Source organism: Pristiophorus japonicus, chromosome 20, assembly GCF_044704955.1.
Source record: "Pristiophorus japonicus isolate sPriJap1 chromosome 20, sPriJap1.hap1, whole genome shotgun sequence".
Lineage (NCBI taxonomy): Eukaryota > Metazoa > Chordata > Chondrichthyes > Pristiophoridae > Pristiophorus > Pristiophorus japonicus.
In genome coordinates this window covers 4762523-4779916 of record NC_091996.1, presented here as the reverse complement: position 1 = coordinate 4779916, position 17394 = coordinate 4762523, and the positions used below count along the sequence as shown (strand labels likewise).

The window sequence follows — 17394 nt, the reverse complement described above, 5'->3', positions numbered from 1 at the left end:
CAATCAATTCATAGCTGGCCAACGGGTAACATTGTCCCGCCCTTCAACCCATGACGTCGGACGAACCTTGCCCAGGCTGTGCCCTCAACCAAACCTGCTGAGGCACGACGCCCGCCTGCGCCGCGCTCCCATTGGCCCGGTGACGTCAGGGCAGGGCGCGCTCCGGCCGGTTGATTGGCGGAGCGGGCCATCAGTCAGCGAGGGTTTCCGGCGAGCAAGTTGGGTTGGGCGGCGCGGGGCGAAGTTGTCCTCCTGAGGCGATGAGGGAAGCGGAGCAAGCGAGCTCGGGGCCGGTGAGTGAAGAAGGCACAATAGACATTGTTAGCAGATTATCAATCAGAATAAACCTTATTAACTATAAAATAAGCCCTTTGGTTTCCAAAAGTGCAGTTAATTTATCTATTTTTTTTGAGGGGAAAAAAATCCTCCCACTCTACAGTTCTGAGGGGGTTGGGCAGCAGCTCAATAATTTAAACATTAAATATTTTAAATATTAAAATACCAGCCACCATTTATAATCAGAATTAAATCTTACCTATTGGAGCGTGGTGCACGATTTGCGAGGGGGCATGGTAAAATGGCGGTTGTTCTTGCACGCTGCCGGATTGGTTGCTTGCCGTAGGCATTGTGTGGCGGCAGACCAATCGGCGCGAAGTTTGTTGAGCGATGCGCTCTGAGAGTACCCCCTCCCCCCCCGTTCTGGTTGCCTGGCAACACCTTCACCTCCGCTGGCCGAGATCAGGCACTCGAAACCCAGGCTGTGAGCCGAGACTAGATAGATCCTTGGGATGAGAGGGTTGTCTTGTGAGGAGAGCTTGAGTAGATTGGGCCTGTGCTCTTTGGAGTTTAGAAGAATGAACGGTGATCTCATTGAAACATAGAAGATTCTGAGGGGGATTGACAGGGTAGATGCTGGACAGTCTAGAATTAGGGGGCATAATCTCAGACTCAGGAGTTTGGCCATTTAGGATGGAGATAAGGAGGAATTTCTTCACTCAGCGGATGGTAAATCTTTGGAATTATCTACCCCAAAGGGCTGTGGATGCTGATTCGTTGAGTATATTCAAGGCTGAGAATCAAGGGATTATGGGGATCGGGTGGGAAAGTGGAGTTGAGATCAAAGATCAGCTATGATCTTATTGAATGGCGGAGCAGGTTGTGGGTTCAAGTCCCACTCCAGAGACCTGAGCACAAAAATGTAGGCTGACACTCCAGTGCAGTGGAGGAAGTGCATCCGGGAGGGCGCTGAGTACCTTGAGTCTCATCGCCGAGAGCACGCAGAAACCAGGCGCAGGCAGCGGAAGGAGCATGCAGCAAACCAGTCCCACCCACCCTTCAACAACTGTCATTCCTGTATTGGACTGTTCAGTCACCTAAAAACTCACTTTTAGAGTGGAAGCAAGTCTTCCTCGATTTCAAGGGACTGCCTATGATGATGCAGTGCTGAGGGAGAACTGCACTGTTGGAGGTGCCGTCTTCAGCATGAGATGTTAAACCGAGGCCCTGTGTGCCCTCTCCGGTGGATGGCCACTATTTTGAAGAGGAGCAGGGGAGTTGTCCCAGATACTATTTATCCCTCAATCAACATCACTAAAACAGATTATCTGGTCATTATCACGGTGGCTGTTTGTGGGAGCTTGCTGTAAGCAAATAGGCTGCCACATTTTGTACTTTACAACAATGACTACACTTCAAAAAGTACTTAATTGGCTGTGAAGTGGTGCAGTGGTCATGAAAGGTGCTGTATAAATGCAAGTGTTTCTTTCTTTTATAGTGAATCTACACTGTCCTCACTGTATGTCTTTAATGGCCTTTTTATAATGAAGTGCCCAAAACTGCACAAAATACTCTTAAGCCAATTTTTTTGGTACAAGTTGATCATCTCTTTTACTAAGTTATTTGTTCTGGGATGTGGGTGTTGCTGGCAAGGCCAGCATTTATTGCCCATCCCTAATTGCCCTTGAGAACCACCTTGAACGCTGCAGTCCTTGTGGTGAAGGTGCTCCCACAGTGCTAATAGGGAGGGAGTTCCAGGACTTTGACCTAGCGATGATGAAAGAACGGCGATATATTTCCAAGTCAGGATGGTGTGTAATTTGGAATGGAACTTGCAGGTGATAGTGTTCCCATGCGCCTGCTTCCCTTGTTCTAGGTGGTAGAGGTCGCGGATTTGGGAGGTGCTGCTGAAGAAGCCGTGACGAGTTGCTGCAGTGCATCTTATAGATGGTACATACTGCAGCCACGGTGTGCCGGTGGAGGGAGTGAGTGTTTAAAGTGGTGGATGGGGTGCAAATCAAGCGGTATGCTTTGTCCTGGATGGTGTCGAGCCCCTTGATTGTGTTGGAGCTGCACTCATCGAGGCAAGTGGAGATTATTCCATCACGCTCCTGACTAGTGCCTTGTAGATAGTGGAAAGGTTTTGGGGAGTCAGGAAGTGAGACACTCGCCGCAGAATACCCAGTCTCTGACCTCTTGTAGCCACAGTATTTATGTGGCTGGTCCAGTTAAGTTTCTGGTCAATGGTGGCCCCTAGGATGCTGATGGTAGGGGAGTCGATGATGGTAATGCCGTTGAATATCAAGGGTCATTGCCTGGCACTTGTGTGGCGCGAATGTTACTTGCCACTTATTAGCCCAAGCTTGAATGTCACCCAGGTCTTGCTGCACACAGACATGGACTGCATCATTATCTGAGGAGTTGCGAATGGCATTGAATACTATGTCATCATCAGCGAACATCCCCACCTCTGACCTTATGATGGAGGGAATGTCATTGATGAAGCAGCTGAAGATGGTTGTGCCAAGGACACTCCCCTGAGTAACTCCCGCAGCAATGTCCTGGGGCTGGGATGATTGACCATCCAACAACCCACAACCATCTTCCTTTGTGCTAGGTATGACTCCAGCCAGTGGAGAGTTTTGCCATGATTCCCATTGATTCAATTTTACTAGGGCTCCTTGATGCCACACTTGGTCAAATGCTGCCGGGCAGTCACACTCGCCTCACCTCTGGAATTCAGCTCTTTTGTCCATGTTTGGACCAAGGCTGTGATGAGGTCTGGAACCGAGCGGTCCTGGCGGAACAAAAATGAGTATTGGTGAGTAAATGCCGTTTGATAGCACTGATGACACCTTCCATCACTTTGCTGATGATTTAGAGTAGACTGATGGGGTGGTATTGGCCGCATTGGATTTGTCCTGCTTTTTGTGGACAGGACATACCTGGGCAGTTTTCCACATTGTCGGATAGATGGCAGTGTTGTAGCTGTACTGGAACATCTTGGCTAGAGGCGTGGCTAGTTCTGGAGCACAAGTCTTCAACACGACAGCCGGCATGTTGCCCATAGCATTTGCTGTATCCAGTGCACTCAGCTGCTTCTTGATATCACGTGGAGTGAATCCAATTGGCTGAAGACTGGCTTCTGTGATGGTGGTGACCTCAGGAGGAGCCCAATATGGATCATCCACTTGGCACTTCTGGCTGAAGATGGTTGCAAATGCTTCAGCCTTGTCTTTTGCACTTGCGTGCTGGGCTCCGCCATCATTGAGGATGAGGGTATTCATGGAGTAGCCTCCTCCTGTTAGTTTTTACTGTAGTACTCTCCTATTTATAAACCCAAAATGCTATTGGCCTTTTTATGGCATTATCAACCTGTGCTTATACTTTCAGGGAATTCTGTGCATTTGAACCACTTGGTCTCTCTGTTCATGGATTAGATTGGCAATAAAGCACCCTCTTCATCGCCCCGACAATGTTCCTCCGCAGAGTGACCAGTGCAGGCAGTTGTCTGGGTCCCACACTGGCCATTCTTTGTGAGTGACACTCTAAATTAATGGTGAATTGGGGCCATTTTGTGCTGTGGGCCCATGCCTAATAGGAGCTAGATTGAGAAAGAAAGAACTTGCATTTATATAGCACCTTTCACAACCTCAGGATTTCCCAAGGCGTTTTTCAGCCAATGAAATATTTTTGAAGTGTACTCACTGTTGTAATGGAGGGAAATGCGGCAGACAAATTGTGTGCAGTAGGATTCCACAAACAGCAAAGATATATTGACCAGATAACCTGTTTTAGTGATGTTGGCTGCGGGATAAATATTGTCCAGGACACCAGAAAGAACTCCCCTGCTCTTTGAATAGTGGCTGTGGGATCTTTTATGTGCACCCGAGTGGGCAGATGGGGTCCCAGTTTAACGTCTCATCCAGAAATCGGCACCTCCGTCAGTGTGGCGCTCCCTCAGTATTGCCCCTCCCTCAGTACTGCCCCTCCCTCAGTACTGCCCCTCTGTCAGTGCGGCGATCCCTCAGTACCGTCCCTCCGACGGTGCGGCGCTCCCTCAGTACAGCCCCTCTGACAGTGCAGCTCTCCCTCAGTACTGCCCCTCTGACAGTGCAGCGCTCCCTCAGTACTGCCCCTCCGACAGTGCAGCGGGGGCTCCCTCAGTACTGCACTGGGAGTGTTGGCCTGGATTATGGGCTCAGGTCTCTGGAATTGGGCCTGGAGGCGAGCATGCATGCTAACACTGAGCCGAGGTTGACAGTTTACTGTTCTTCACCGTACTTGTTTCTCTGAGCGACGCACCAGCCCTGGCTGACACGGTGGGCAGGACCAATTCTGTTCTAAATTCAACCTCCATCGGTAGTAGAGGCGATGGCGGATTTGATTCCTCTCCCTGCTCCCTTCTTCAAGCCTCATCTCAGCAGCGTGTCTGGTATCATGTAATTAGTTATTGGTAAAGTGATAACCATCGGTTTGAACTCTGTGCCATCCTCTGGTGTAGTGTGTTCGTGATCGAAAACACACTTGCCTGAGTTACTCCTGTGAAATATTAAATACTGAAACTGTATTCCAAATGCCTAAAGACGTTTGGCTGATTTAAAAAGAACTTTACTTCCCGACAGTAGGTTGTCGCCGGATGCAAACCATTTAGAAATAAGAAAACAAGCTTGATCCCTGTCCTGAGATAGCAGGAGGGGAGACGGTAAGCCTCTGCATCCCTGTGCCAGAAAGGGGTGGGGGGGGTGGGCAGTGGATAAGCTGCTGTTCAAGGTCTCAATCGCTATCCAGTGACTCTTTCTTGAATGTGCATGTGTGTGGCTTTCTGGGAAGCAGGATTAGCCACTCAAACCTCATTGTATTAGCCACTCAAACCTCATTGTATTGTTAAGGCTAATGGTTGGTTTGTGGTCGTTGCTGATTGGAAACTGGAAAAAAATGATTTAGAATTGCATCGGATTTATAGCACAGAAACAGGCAATTTGACCCAAATGGTCTGTGCTGGTGTTTATGCTCCACATCAGCCTCCTCCCGTCTTGCTTCATCTCACATTATTCTTCTGTTCCTTTCTCCTTAATGTGTTTATCTAGCCTCCACTTAAATGCATCTAACATAAGAACATAAGAAATGGGAACGGGAGTAGGCCATACGGCCCCTCAAGCCTGCTCCGCCATTCAATGAGATCATGGCTGATCTGATCATGGACTCAGCTCCACTTCCCCGGCCACTCCCCATGACCCCTTATCCCCTTATCGTTTAAGAAACTGTCTATTTCTGTCTTAAATTTATTCATTGTCCCCGTTTCCACAGCTCTCGTGAGGCAGCGAATTCCACAGATTTACAACCCTCTGAGAAGAAATTCCTCCTCATCTCTGTTTTAAATAGGCGCCCCTTATTCTAAGATCGTGCCCTCTAGTTCTAGTCTCTCTCATCAGTGGAAACATCCTCTCTGCATCCACCTTGTCAATCCCCCTCATAATCTTATTCGCTTCGATAAGATCACCTCTCATTCTTCTGAATTCCAATGAGTAGAGGCCCAACCTCCTCAACCTTTCCTCATAAGTCAACCCCCTCATCCCCGGAATCAACCTGGTGAACCTTCTCTGAACTGCTTCCAAAGCAATTTTTATCCTTTCGTAAATATGGAAACTAAAACTGCATGCAGTATTCCAGGTGTGGCCTCATCAATACCTTATACAGCTGTATTAAGACTTCCTTGCTTTTATACTCCATCCCCTTTGCAATGAAGGCCAAGATACCATTGGCCTTCCTGATCACTTGCTGTACCTGCATACTAACCTTTTGTGCTTCATGCGCAAGTACCCCCAGGTCCCGTTGTACTCCGGCACTTTACAATCTTTCTTCATTTAAATAATAACTTGCTCTTTGATTTTTTTCTGCCAAAGTGCATGACCTCACACTTTCCAACATTATACTCCATCTGCCAAATTTTTGCCCACTCACTTAGCCTGCCTATGTCCATTTGCAGATTTTGTGTCCTCCTCACACATTGCTTTTCCTCCCATCTTTGTATCGTCAGCAAACTTGGCTACGTTACACTCAGTCCCTTCTTCCAAGTCGTTAATATAGATTGTAAATAGTTGGGGTCCCAGCACTGATCCCTGCGGCACCCCACTAGTTACTGGTTGCCAACCAGAGAATGAACCATTTATCCCGATGCTATTTGCCTTAACCACTCCCTGTGGTAGCGAGTTCCACATTCTAACCGCTCTCTGGCTAAACAAGTTGCTCCTGAATTCCCTATTGGATTTATTTGTGACTGACTGACTGACAGCAATTTGGTTGGTTATTTGGAGGTTGCTGGTTTCTGATTGGTGGTTTTACTGCAACAGTTGGATGCTTTGACCACATTGGCTTAGTTAACTGAACAGGTGATGGCATCAAGTGTGTTGGGTGATTTATAATGCCGCAGACACATTTAAGGTGAAGTGCATGTTGGGCCACAGCATCGCAAGTCCTGTCAGCAAGTACGGCACGTGGTCCAATTGCAGTGCTTTGCCCGAACATAAAGCTGCTCCTCGTGCCAGTATTGTGATCCCAGCAGGAGTCGGGCTATTTGTACATGCGTCCTGTAATTATTGACTGAAATACAGTAAGCATTCCAGCTACAGCATGTTGGCAAGTAAAAAGAAAGACTTGCATTTCTATAGCACTTTTCACGACCTCGGGATGTCCCAAGCGTTTTACAGACAATTTTGAAGTGTAGTCACTGCTGTAATAACAAAAACTTGCAATTATATAGCACCTTTAACGTAGTAAAATGTCCGAGACGCTTCTCAGAAGCGTAATCAGACATAATTTGACACTGAGCCATGTGAAGCGATATTAAGACAGGAGACCAAAGAGGTACCCTAAGGGGTACAACGGACATGATCTTCACCACGCGTCAACTACAAGAGAAATGCGGGGAACAGCATCAACCCTTGTACATGGCCTTCTTTCACCTCACAAAGGCCTTTGACATTGTTAACCGCAAGGGACTATGGAATGTCATCCTCTGTTTCGGCTGCCCCCAAATGTTTGACATTATCCTCCGCCTGCTCCACAACGATATGCAAGCCGTGATCCTGACCAACGGATCCACCACAGACCCAATCCACGTCCGGACCGGAGTCAAGCAGGGCTGTGTCATCGCACCAATGCTTTTCTCGATCTTCCTTGCTGCAATGCTCCATCTCACTCTCAACAAGCTGGAGTGGAACTAAACTATAGAACCAATGGCAACCTGTTCAACCTTCGCTGCCTCCAAACTAGATCCAAGGTCGTCCCATCCTGTGTCATTGAACTGCAGTACGTGCATGACACTTACGTCTGCGTGCACTCCGAGGCCGAACTTCAAGCCATCATCAACACCTTCACTGAGGTGTACGCAGGCATGGGCTTTACACTAAACATACGTAAGACAAAGGTCCTCCACCAACCTGACCCCGCCACACTGCATTGCCCCCCACCCCCGAACATCAAAATCCACGGCGTGCCTTGGACAACGTGGACCATTTCCCATACCTCGGGAGCCTACTATCAGCAAGGACAGACATCGATGACGAGGTCCAACACCGCCTCCAGTGTGCCAGCGCAACCTTCGGTTGTCTGAAGAAGAGAGTGTTTGAAGACCAGGACCTCAAATCTGGCACCAACCTAATGGTCAACAGGGCAGTAGAGATACCTGCCCTCCTATATGGCTGAGACGTGGACCATATACAGCAGACGCCTCAAAACGCTGGAGAAGTACCACCAACGCTGTCTCCACAAGATCCTGCAAATCCACTGGGAGGACAGACGCACCAACGTCAGTGTTCTCGCTAAGGCCAACATCCCCAGCATCGGAGCACTGACCACGCGACCAGCTCCGATGGGCGGGTCACATTGTCCGCATGCCCGACACGAGACTCCCTAAGCAAGCGCTCTTCTCGGAACACCTACACGGCAAGCGAGCCCCAGGTGGGCAGAGGAAACGTTTCAAGCCTCCTTGATAAAGTGCAACATCCCCACCGGCACCTGGGAATCCCTGGCCCAAGATCACCCAAAATGGAGGCAGAGCATCTGGGAGGGCGCTGAGCACCTCGAGTCGTCACTGAAAGCAAGCAGAAATCGGGCGTAGGCAGCAGAAGGAGCGTGCGTCAACCCAAACTCCTCACCCACCCTTTCCTTTGACCACTGTCTGCCCCACTTATGCCATAGGCTATAATTCCTGCATTGGACTGTACAGCCACCTGAGAACTCACTTTGAGTGGAAGCAAGTCATCCTCAATTCTGAGTGACTGCCTATGATGAACAAAAACTTGCATTTACATTTATATAGCACCTTTAACGCAGTAAAACGTTCAAGACGTTTCTCCAGAAGCGTAATCAGACATAATTTGACACCGAGCCACATGAAGAGATATTAAGACAGGAGACCAAAAGCTTGGTCAAAGGAGAGTGACTTAATGTAAGAATTACAGTAATTTAGTGCAGTGAACAGATTGGTATCATGAATATATTGGGTGTGCCTGCTGCCAGAGGGTTGTGAATCTGTGGAATTCTCTGCCCAAGGAAGCAGTTGAGGCTAGCTCATTGAATGTATTCAAGTCACAGATAGATTTTTAACCAATAAGGGAATTAAGGGTTACGGGGAGCGGGCGGGTAAGTGGAGCTGAGTCCACGGCCAGATCAGCCATGATCTTATTGAATGGCGGAGCAGGCTCGAGGGGCTAGATGGCCTACTCCTGTTCCTAATTCTTATGTTCTTATGTTTACAGCCAATGAAGTGCTTTTGGAGTGTAGTCACTGTTGTAATGTAGGAAACATGGCAGCCAATTTGCGCACAGTAAGCTCCCACAAATAGCAATGTGATAATGACCAGACAATCTGTTTTTGTGATGTCGATTGAGGGATAAATATTAGCCAGGACACTGAGGATAATTCTCCTGCTCTTCTTCGAAATAGAAATCTTTTATGCCACTTGAGAGAGCAGATAGGTCCTCAGTTTAACATCTCATCCGAAATACAGCACCTCAGGCAGTGTGGCGCTCTGTTACTGCATTGGTAGTGTCAGCCTAGATTTTTGTGCTTGAGTGTCTGAAGTGGGACCCACAACTTTCTGACAGGGCTGTGTTCAATGGATGAACACACACTTGGGGATCATCTGATTCTGTGAACTGCTCAAGCTTGGTTTCTTTGCTATTTATAGCAATATCTAAACCCCTTGAGTTTCTACCTGGCATGTAGCACACTTGCAGCTATTGTTTGTTTGCTATAGAATGAACACTAAATAGTTTGGTTCTGAGTAATTCTCTTCTAAGCAGAAAATATTGCAGCGTGAAGTGTTACTGCATGCCTTTGGATCCTGAATATCTGATGTCTAATTCTTTTCTGTCCCATTTGCTGAATTGCTTGACTCCTTCGCTTTTAGGATGCCTCTCGGACTTTTTATGTATTTAACTCTTTTTGCAATTGTTTGATTATGTATTCACTATGCTAACTTGTTTTCATTAGAGGGAAGAAAATCTGGGCTGATACCACCACTGCAAGCTGCCTCTTCATTTTCCCATTCGCACCAAGTCCTGCTCACCTTGTGCTCGCTGACCTATGTTGGCTCCTGGTTAAGCAACGCGATTTCAAAATTCTCATCCTTGTTTGCAATTCCACCTCATCCTCCCTATCTCTGTAATCTCTTTCAGCCTCACAGCCCTACGAGATGTCTGCGCTCCTCAAATTCTGCCCTCTTGAATATCCCTGATTATAATCGCTCAACCATCGGTGGCCGTGCCTCCAGCTGCCTGGGCCCCAAGCTCTGGAACTCCCTCCCGAATACGCTCCGCCTCTACCTCTCTTTCCTCCTTTAAGACGCTCCTTAAAACCTACCTCCTTGACCATGCTTTTGGTCATCTGCCGCGATTTCTTCTGTGGCTTGGTGTCAAATGTAATTATTTTGTCTTGTAATACTGCTGTGAAGTGCCTTGGGACATTTTACTACATTAAAGCTGTGTTGTTCAGTCCAACTTGGGGCAGGGCAGATGGAGGACACAGTGGCAACATAGAACAGCAGTAGTCATTTACAGAAGAGAAGCAGGCCATTGTGTTCATGCCCATGCTGACTTATTGCCAGAGCAATCCGTCCCGCCCTCTCTTCCCTGTAGCATTGCCTGCTTAAAATATTTATCCAATTTTCCATTAAAAGATGAGCTGGTCTCCAATGATTCCACTAAGCTGTGCGCCTGCGTGGCCGCGCAGTAATCTGCAAAGTCCTGCACAGGCTGCTCACAAGCTGTTAGGCGCAGAAATTTAAAAGGGACCCCGCATTGAAAGAAACAGGCTGCGCAGAACAAACTCAGCTTACAGGGAGCGTTGTTGGTCTCTCCAGCTGCTCCCTGTGGCAAAGCATTCCACACCGTGACAACCTGCTGCGTAAAACAACAGCAACCTGCATTTGTTTAGCACCTTTTTTAATGTGGAAAGATGTCCCAAGGTGCTTCACAGGGGTGTAACCAGGCAGGAATGGACACCCGAGGCGAAGCAGCAGTTATTGGTATGAGGGGCGACTAGGAGCTTGGTCAAAGAGTGAGGTCGAGAGATTTCGGGCCAGAGCAAAATGGCAGCCTTCACACAGGCAGCCACAGTTGGTTGCTGCTGTAAGTGTTTTTTGTTTCCGGTGGCAGGAAACAAAACCACCTGCGAGGTGATGTGTGCTGCCTTGTGAGCTGGAGGCAGAGCTGTAATATATTAAAGGACTTTCTCCTGTAATTCAGCCTGCAACAGAGGGCAGGGGTCGGCTGACGTTTGCTTCTCACAGAATCAGCACGTTATCTGAGCTGCTGCATTGAATTACAGCAAGGTGACCCCACTGGCCAGGAGTAATCTGTGTAACCAGGGCTGCTTTGCTCCCTTTAGTTAGCGAACTTGGCGTTTTAACTTTTTAAAAAAATGCTGGCAAGTTATTTTTGAAGAAATTATGAGGGCGAATGTCATTTCATGTATTTTTCTTGTTTCATTTTAGATTAAGCATGAAACTGCACCTTTGGCATTACGTGCCTTTAGCTATCTCCGCCCCACGCTCTGGAATTCACTCCCAAAACCGTCCTTAAAAGCCACCTCTGAGCAATAACTCCAGCTAATATCTCCTCCTTTGGCTTGGCATCTTTTTCTGTGTGACTACGTCTCTGTGAAGTGTCTCAGGACACTTTGGTCTATGTTAAAGGCATTGTATAATTGCAGGTTGTTGCAATTATAACATTGTATGGGTATCTCTTTAAGAGCGCAATAATCACCGCAGTTGGCACTTTCACTAGAAATTAACCTTTTTAGCTTGGCTAAATGCTGCTCTGTTTGGATAGAAATTACAATTTTTCTGCTAATATTTTCTTGATCCCTGCATCCACAGCTCAATCCTTTTATGCTCAGTCCTTGCTCCTCAACATAACTTCTAGAGGTTGCAACGATCCTCTGATAACTTTTTTGTTTCTTTTTCTTAACAGGTTTATTCTGTATCAAACCATATCCTGAATTCCCCCCGACCCTGGGGCTGAGGATGTCTGGTGGAATTGTGGGAAGTGAGCCTTACACTGTGTCCAAGGTACTTTTTTAAGGTTCTTAAGTCCATTCTTCACATTGCTTTAAGCAACAACTTCTTTTGACCATGAAGAGTTATTGATAGTAACGTGATTAACTGGAGCAATGCCGCCGTCCCCCCGTCCGTTCCCGCCCCCCCCTACCCCCCTCCCCCCCCTCCCCCCTCATGGCTCAGTAGCTAAATGTGCCACCCGGTACGGCACTGAGACGTATCCGAACAGGAGGGTCCCATCCTTAGTTTTTTTAATTTATTCACGCAATGTGGGCGTCGCTAGCAAGGCCGTCATTTATTGCCCATCCCTAATTTCCCTCGAGTAGGTGGTGAGCCGCTGCCTTGAATACAACTGAGCAGCTTGCTAGGCCATTTCAGAGGGGCATTCGAGTCAACCACATTGCTATGGGTCTGGAGTCACATATAGGCCAGACCGGGTAAAGATGGCAGATTTCCTTCCCTGAAGTACATTAGTGAACCTTTTAACAACAATCTGGTAGTTTTATGGTCTCTGTTATTGGCTAGCGCTTTATTCCAGGTTTATTTAATTGAACTTAAATTACCCAGCTGCCATGGGATTTGAACTCCCATCTCTGGCTCATTTGTCCAGGCCCTTGGATTACTAGTCTGCTAACATAAACATAAGCTACTGTACCCTAGTCTGTTATCTGATCTCGGTTGGAGCACGGGTACTGTACGGTAGCAGTTATGTTACTGGAGTAGTAATCCAGAGAACGTATGTTCAAATCCCACCATGTCCTTTTGAGATGTTGAGTTCAGTTTGAAATCAGTAAAAGTGTTGTCGGATTTTCGTTAAAAAAAACCAACTCGTTCACTCGTCCTTTAGGTAAGGAAATCTACTATCCTTACCTAGTCTGGCCTATATGTGACTCCAGTCCCACACCAATGTTGCCTCTTAACTGTCCCCTGAAGTAGCCTAGCAAGCAGTATCAAACTGCTACCAGTGGTTTAAGTTGGGGAACCCACCACCAACTTCTCAGGTCAACTAGGCATGGGCAACAAACGCTGGCCTTGCCAGCAGCGCCCACATCCAGCAACATTCACCACCTTTAAGTGAGTACAGAGACATTTGGGAATAAGATGGGAAAATTAATTTGAGAGCCCAGACCAATATTGTAAGGGAGGCTTTCCACTGAGCTGTGAGATGCCTTTTCCTCTCCTCAGCTCAGAGGTGCTGAGGGCAGGTGTACAGCCCCTGTTTCTACTCCGCATACAGCACCTGCATATCAATCTTTCCTGCCTTCTATGGAGCAGATTTTCCCTTTCGTGTATCAGGGCTGCGTCGAATCGCTGGCGTCCTTGACTGCGAGGGAGCCCACCCAATTTTCTGCTCGTAAATTTAAATGTTCGTGGCCCTGGGTGCAAGTACAGCTCAATCTGCTCGGGTGGATCAATACCATATTGCACACTAAGGATAGGGTGCTTTTGTCTGATAACTTTAAAAAAAATTCTTCACCGCAGTTCTGACCAAACTAATTGGACCTTTTTAGTACCCATGAACCGTTAGAGAAATAAACCCACTATTGTGATTGCTAGGTGGCGTAGTGCATTCGGTCACCAGTGCACTGCACCACTGACAGTGGGATGAATGTAGATTCAACCAGGTTGATCCAGAGCGTTCCCGTCAAACCCTTCAGCATCTGCAGCGATAGACGTATGGGTGCTTAACCATCGCCCTGCTTCCCTGTCCTAGGGAGTCCTGAAGGGGAGAAAAACCAGGAGGGGTAATTTTAAGAGTTAGATACCTGTAAAATTGCATTACAAAAATACTCTCGGCACGTTCCTGTGGAATATATCTATATCCCCGGATGCCTGATGGTGCACAATGCAAACCAGTTTACATTCCATAAATGGGCTAAGCTGAACTCCGACGATAACACCTCGTGTTAGTTCTAGACTGCACTTTGAGCGAGCTATAAACTGCATGCCGCACCTGTTCATTCTTTCACTTTCCCTTTCCAGCGGGAGTTACTGGGTGGCAGTCGGGGGGGCAGAAATTCTGGTTGTTTTTTTCCTCCCCCTCGCCAATTCTAGCTCCCTGCTTTGGCCGGGAGTAGCTGGCTTGGCACGCATTGGGGATTGACCCCTGGGGGTATGGCTTGGTTCTCCACGGGGGTGCGTTTTCCCCCTGAACATACAAAAACAGTGTTGATTGTAATTTTTACCTGTTGTAACCCACCCATGACTTTAGAACTGGGCAAGTTATCTCCATCAGTCCTCCTTTAAGAAGATAAGAATTAAGAGCAGGAGTCGGCCATACAGCCCTTCGAGCCTGCTCCACCATTCAATAAGATCATGGCTGATCTGCCCGATCCCCAGATCCCTTGACTCCCCTAGAGTCCAAAAATCTATCTCGGCCTTTAATATACTCAACGGCTCAGCATCCAGAGCCCTCTGGGATGAAGAATTCAAAAGATTCACAACCCTCTCTGTGAAGAAATTCCTCCTTATCTCAGTCTTAAATGGCTGACCCCTTATCCTGAGACTGTGCCCCCTGGTTCTAGACTCTCCAGCCAGGGGAAACAGCCTCTCAGCTTCTACCCTGTCAATCCCCCTCAGAATCTTGTACGTTATGTTGCAATGTTCCACTTCTTCCTAATATCTTCAGTCCTTGAAAAACCCAAGCTGACATCACCTTATCACAGCTTCTTGATTTATCCCATCTCCTTTCTTGGGCTCTCTAGGCCCTGTCGCTGACCCTTCACATTAATGCCTCTGTTTTAACCTATTTAACCATCATTCCGACTGTTGACAGAGGGTCTTCCCTTCTGACGACTCCGAGAGGGGGATATGTTTTATGAGTTCCAGCCTATTGAGTCACGAAACTGAACATTTTAGAATTTAAAAATCCAGCCTTGTTTCTCTAGCAGTGCAATGGGAAGGCTTGAAATGATGCCAGATTGGAAAATTGTAAATTAGTACAATGTGTACCTATCTGATACGGATAGCGGGATTCTTTCTTTCTGGCTGCTGGCTGCTGTCTGTGGGCCGTGGATTTAGTCTAACTCCCTGCAATAAAGTCCTACATATTACAGTACACAGCAGAGCTGCGGTCGGTCTCCAGCATTGAGCAGTCTCATCCTGTCTGCGCCTGCTGTTAATTGGTCAGCTATATTACAGAAACTCACCCCCAACACACAGTGCACGTTTGCATCCGGTGTTCCGTGGAGTTTCCTGAACTTGGGCAGGTCTTGGGAAGCAAGGGAGGCTGGAGGAAGCAGAGGAAGATATGATAGACATGTTGCTAAACTGGAACATGGTCTTCCCTGCACTGGGGAGATGTTGTCTCTTTGCCCTCTCCCCTCCGCACTGGTACTTGGTCTTTTGGGTAATCATCTTTCTTGTACTTGGTTGAATGACTTGAGTGAGTCAGTCCTCTGGTGGCCTGAGCAATAATTCTATTGAAGTGTGGAGAATGGATTGCTCATGTGAGAATTGGGATTGAAGTGTTCGCTCAAAGATTTCTGTGTGTTTATTTTGGAGGTGGTGGGGAGCTGTGGGAGCACCCTGTTTCACATTGGAGCCGCTATTTGTGAGCTGTGTATGAGTCTAGTGTCATGTAAAATCAGGGCTATGTGTTGGTGTGGAAATATTGGCAAAGTGATGTAGGCTTGTTGTTCTCTTGTTCTATGGACATGTTGGAGGAGTGCTAATGCAAGGTCCTGTCTAAGGTTTTTGATAGTCCTTGGCCTCCTTTAAATCCTAGCACAATAAAAATTCTTATCCTTGTTTTCAAATCCCTCCCTGGCCTCACCCTCCCGATCTCTGTAATCTCCTCCAGCCCCACAACCCTCTGAGATCTCTGTGCTCCTCCAGTGGTGGCCATGCTTTCTGCTACCTGGACCTTAAGCTCTGGAATTCCCTCCCTAAATCTTTCCGCCTTGCCCTCCTTTAAGACGCTCTTTAAAACCTACGTCTTTGATCAAGCTGTTGATGACACTGTCCTGATATCACCATGTCTGGCTTGGTGTCAATTTTTGTCTTAAGCTCCTGTGAAGCGCCTTGGGACATTTTACTACGTTAAAGGCACTATATAATTGGAACTTGTTGTTGTTCACCACTTGAGTCGAAATTAATGTTGATGTGTGGTGAACACATTTGGAAGTACTTGCCTGCAGGTGCCGAGTTTAAAACTGAAAATGCTTTGGGAGGCTGTGGTGATAACTTAGAGAAACATTTTCTGACTGTGTTAATGGGGAACGAGCATACGGCACTGAAATACTGTTCCCTGCACACATTGTTCCCATTTGGGCAGTCTATTAAAGTATAGACATGTTGTGTTGGGGTGCTGCTTCATTTTTTTTCACATTGGCACTTCTGGTTTTCCTGGTGTTTACAGGGCTAGTGACCCACAGAGCTTTCCCTGACTGTACATTGCAATATTCCATTGAGCTTTGGAATGGCCCAGCTGGGGACCTATTCGAACCTGGGACCTGGATCTCAATCTCTGCTAGTTGTAAGAGTCGCACATGAAATAAGTTTGGGGCTGCCTCATTTTGTGAGGAACAACAAGGAATGGGAGTATACACTCAACGGAACGACACTGACAGTTGTGGATAAAATGAGAAGATGGGAGATTCAAATCCCCTGAAAGTGTAAGTGCAGGTAGATAAAAACCATTCGATTGGGGCATAGAATCCAAGAGAAATGAGGCAAAGATAATTTTGTACAAATCATTGGGTTCGGCCACAGTGTAAGATTCTTAAACTTGACATCAATGTCTTGGTTTGCAAATAATCTTTATTGAATTCAATCGAATCTTGACACACTCAATGTCTTAAACAATAGTTTACAGAAAAATAAATGATATTACCCGCATTCTCTCTGGTAGAAATAATAACCTTCATCGATTCTTTCGTTCTTGTCTCTCTACAAATTGTGAAGGAAAATTTTATAGAGTTCTTATAACCTTAATGATTGATTATGGTGCGATAGGTGTTTTTCAGTTTCCTAACTAATCTATTGATAATTGTATTTGTGTGTGATATAGGCTACCCTCTTGGAAGACCATTGACCTCTTATTAAGCTTTCCTTGCTAACAAAAGACCTCTGCTTGCTGACAAAGCTTTTTCTCACTATATGTCATCCATACCCTGAGGCATTCTCGGAATGAGCATCTTTGACCATTTTATCACTTTCAGTTTAGTACAAGCTATCAGTGAAAAGAAAAACCTTGATCATATGCGATGAAACCAAATCCTAATCCTACATATATGTATATAAGAATAGGATATCTTCCATTCGTTATTTTACTGTGTGCAATCCTCATTATAGAAAGGACATTAAAGCCATCAAGAGTGTACATTGTGGATTGATTAGTATGGTGCCAGATTAGGAAACTAATAAAGTTCTGAAGAGATCTGGGGTGGACTATTTTCAGTGGTGTAAAGAAATCCCAAGAGAGGATTTAAGAGAGGATATTTAAGTTTTGATGGGGTGAATAGGGAAAGACAATCTCCTCAAATGGTCGAGTCAGCGATGAGGGGTTATCAATTTAAAGAGAGAATGAGGAGAGAGGTTGGGATGAAGAATGG

At 46.7% G+C, this 17394-nt stretch overlaps 1 protein-coding gene across 4 annotated transcripts in view; it reads left to right on the top strand.

Moving 5' to 3' along the window:
- Positions 1–209: 209 nt before the first annotated feature.
- Positions 210–17394, top strand: part of miga2 (mitoguardin 2) — a 75070-nt gene continuing 57885 nt past the window's right edge. For 3 of the 4 annotated variants that reach the window (XM_070863664.1, XM_070863666.1, XM_070863663.1), the window contains exon 1: positions 11765–11851. Coding sequence is in view for 1 of the 4 variants with exons in the window: in XM_070863665.1 (XP_070719766.1) it covers positions 11807–11851 (45 nt within the window). In the remaining 3 variants the exon portion in view is untranslated. Of the gene's footprint in view, positions 294–11753; positions 11852–17394 lie in introns of those variants that run through there. The other variant, XM_070863665.1, reaches the window with a different exon arrangement.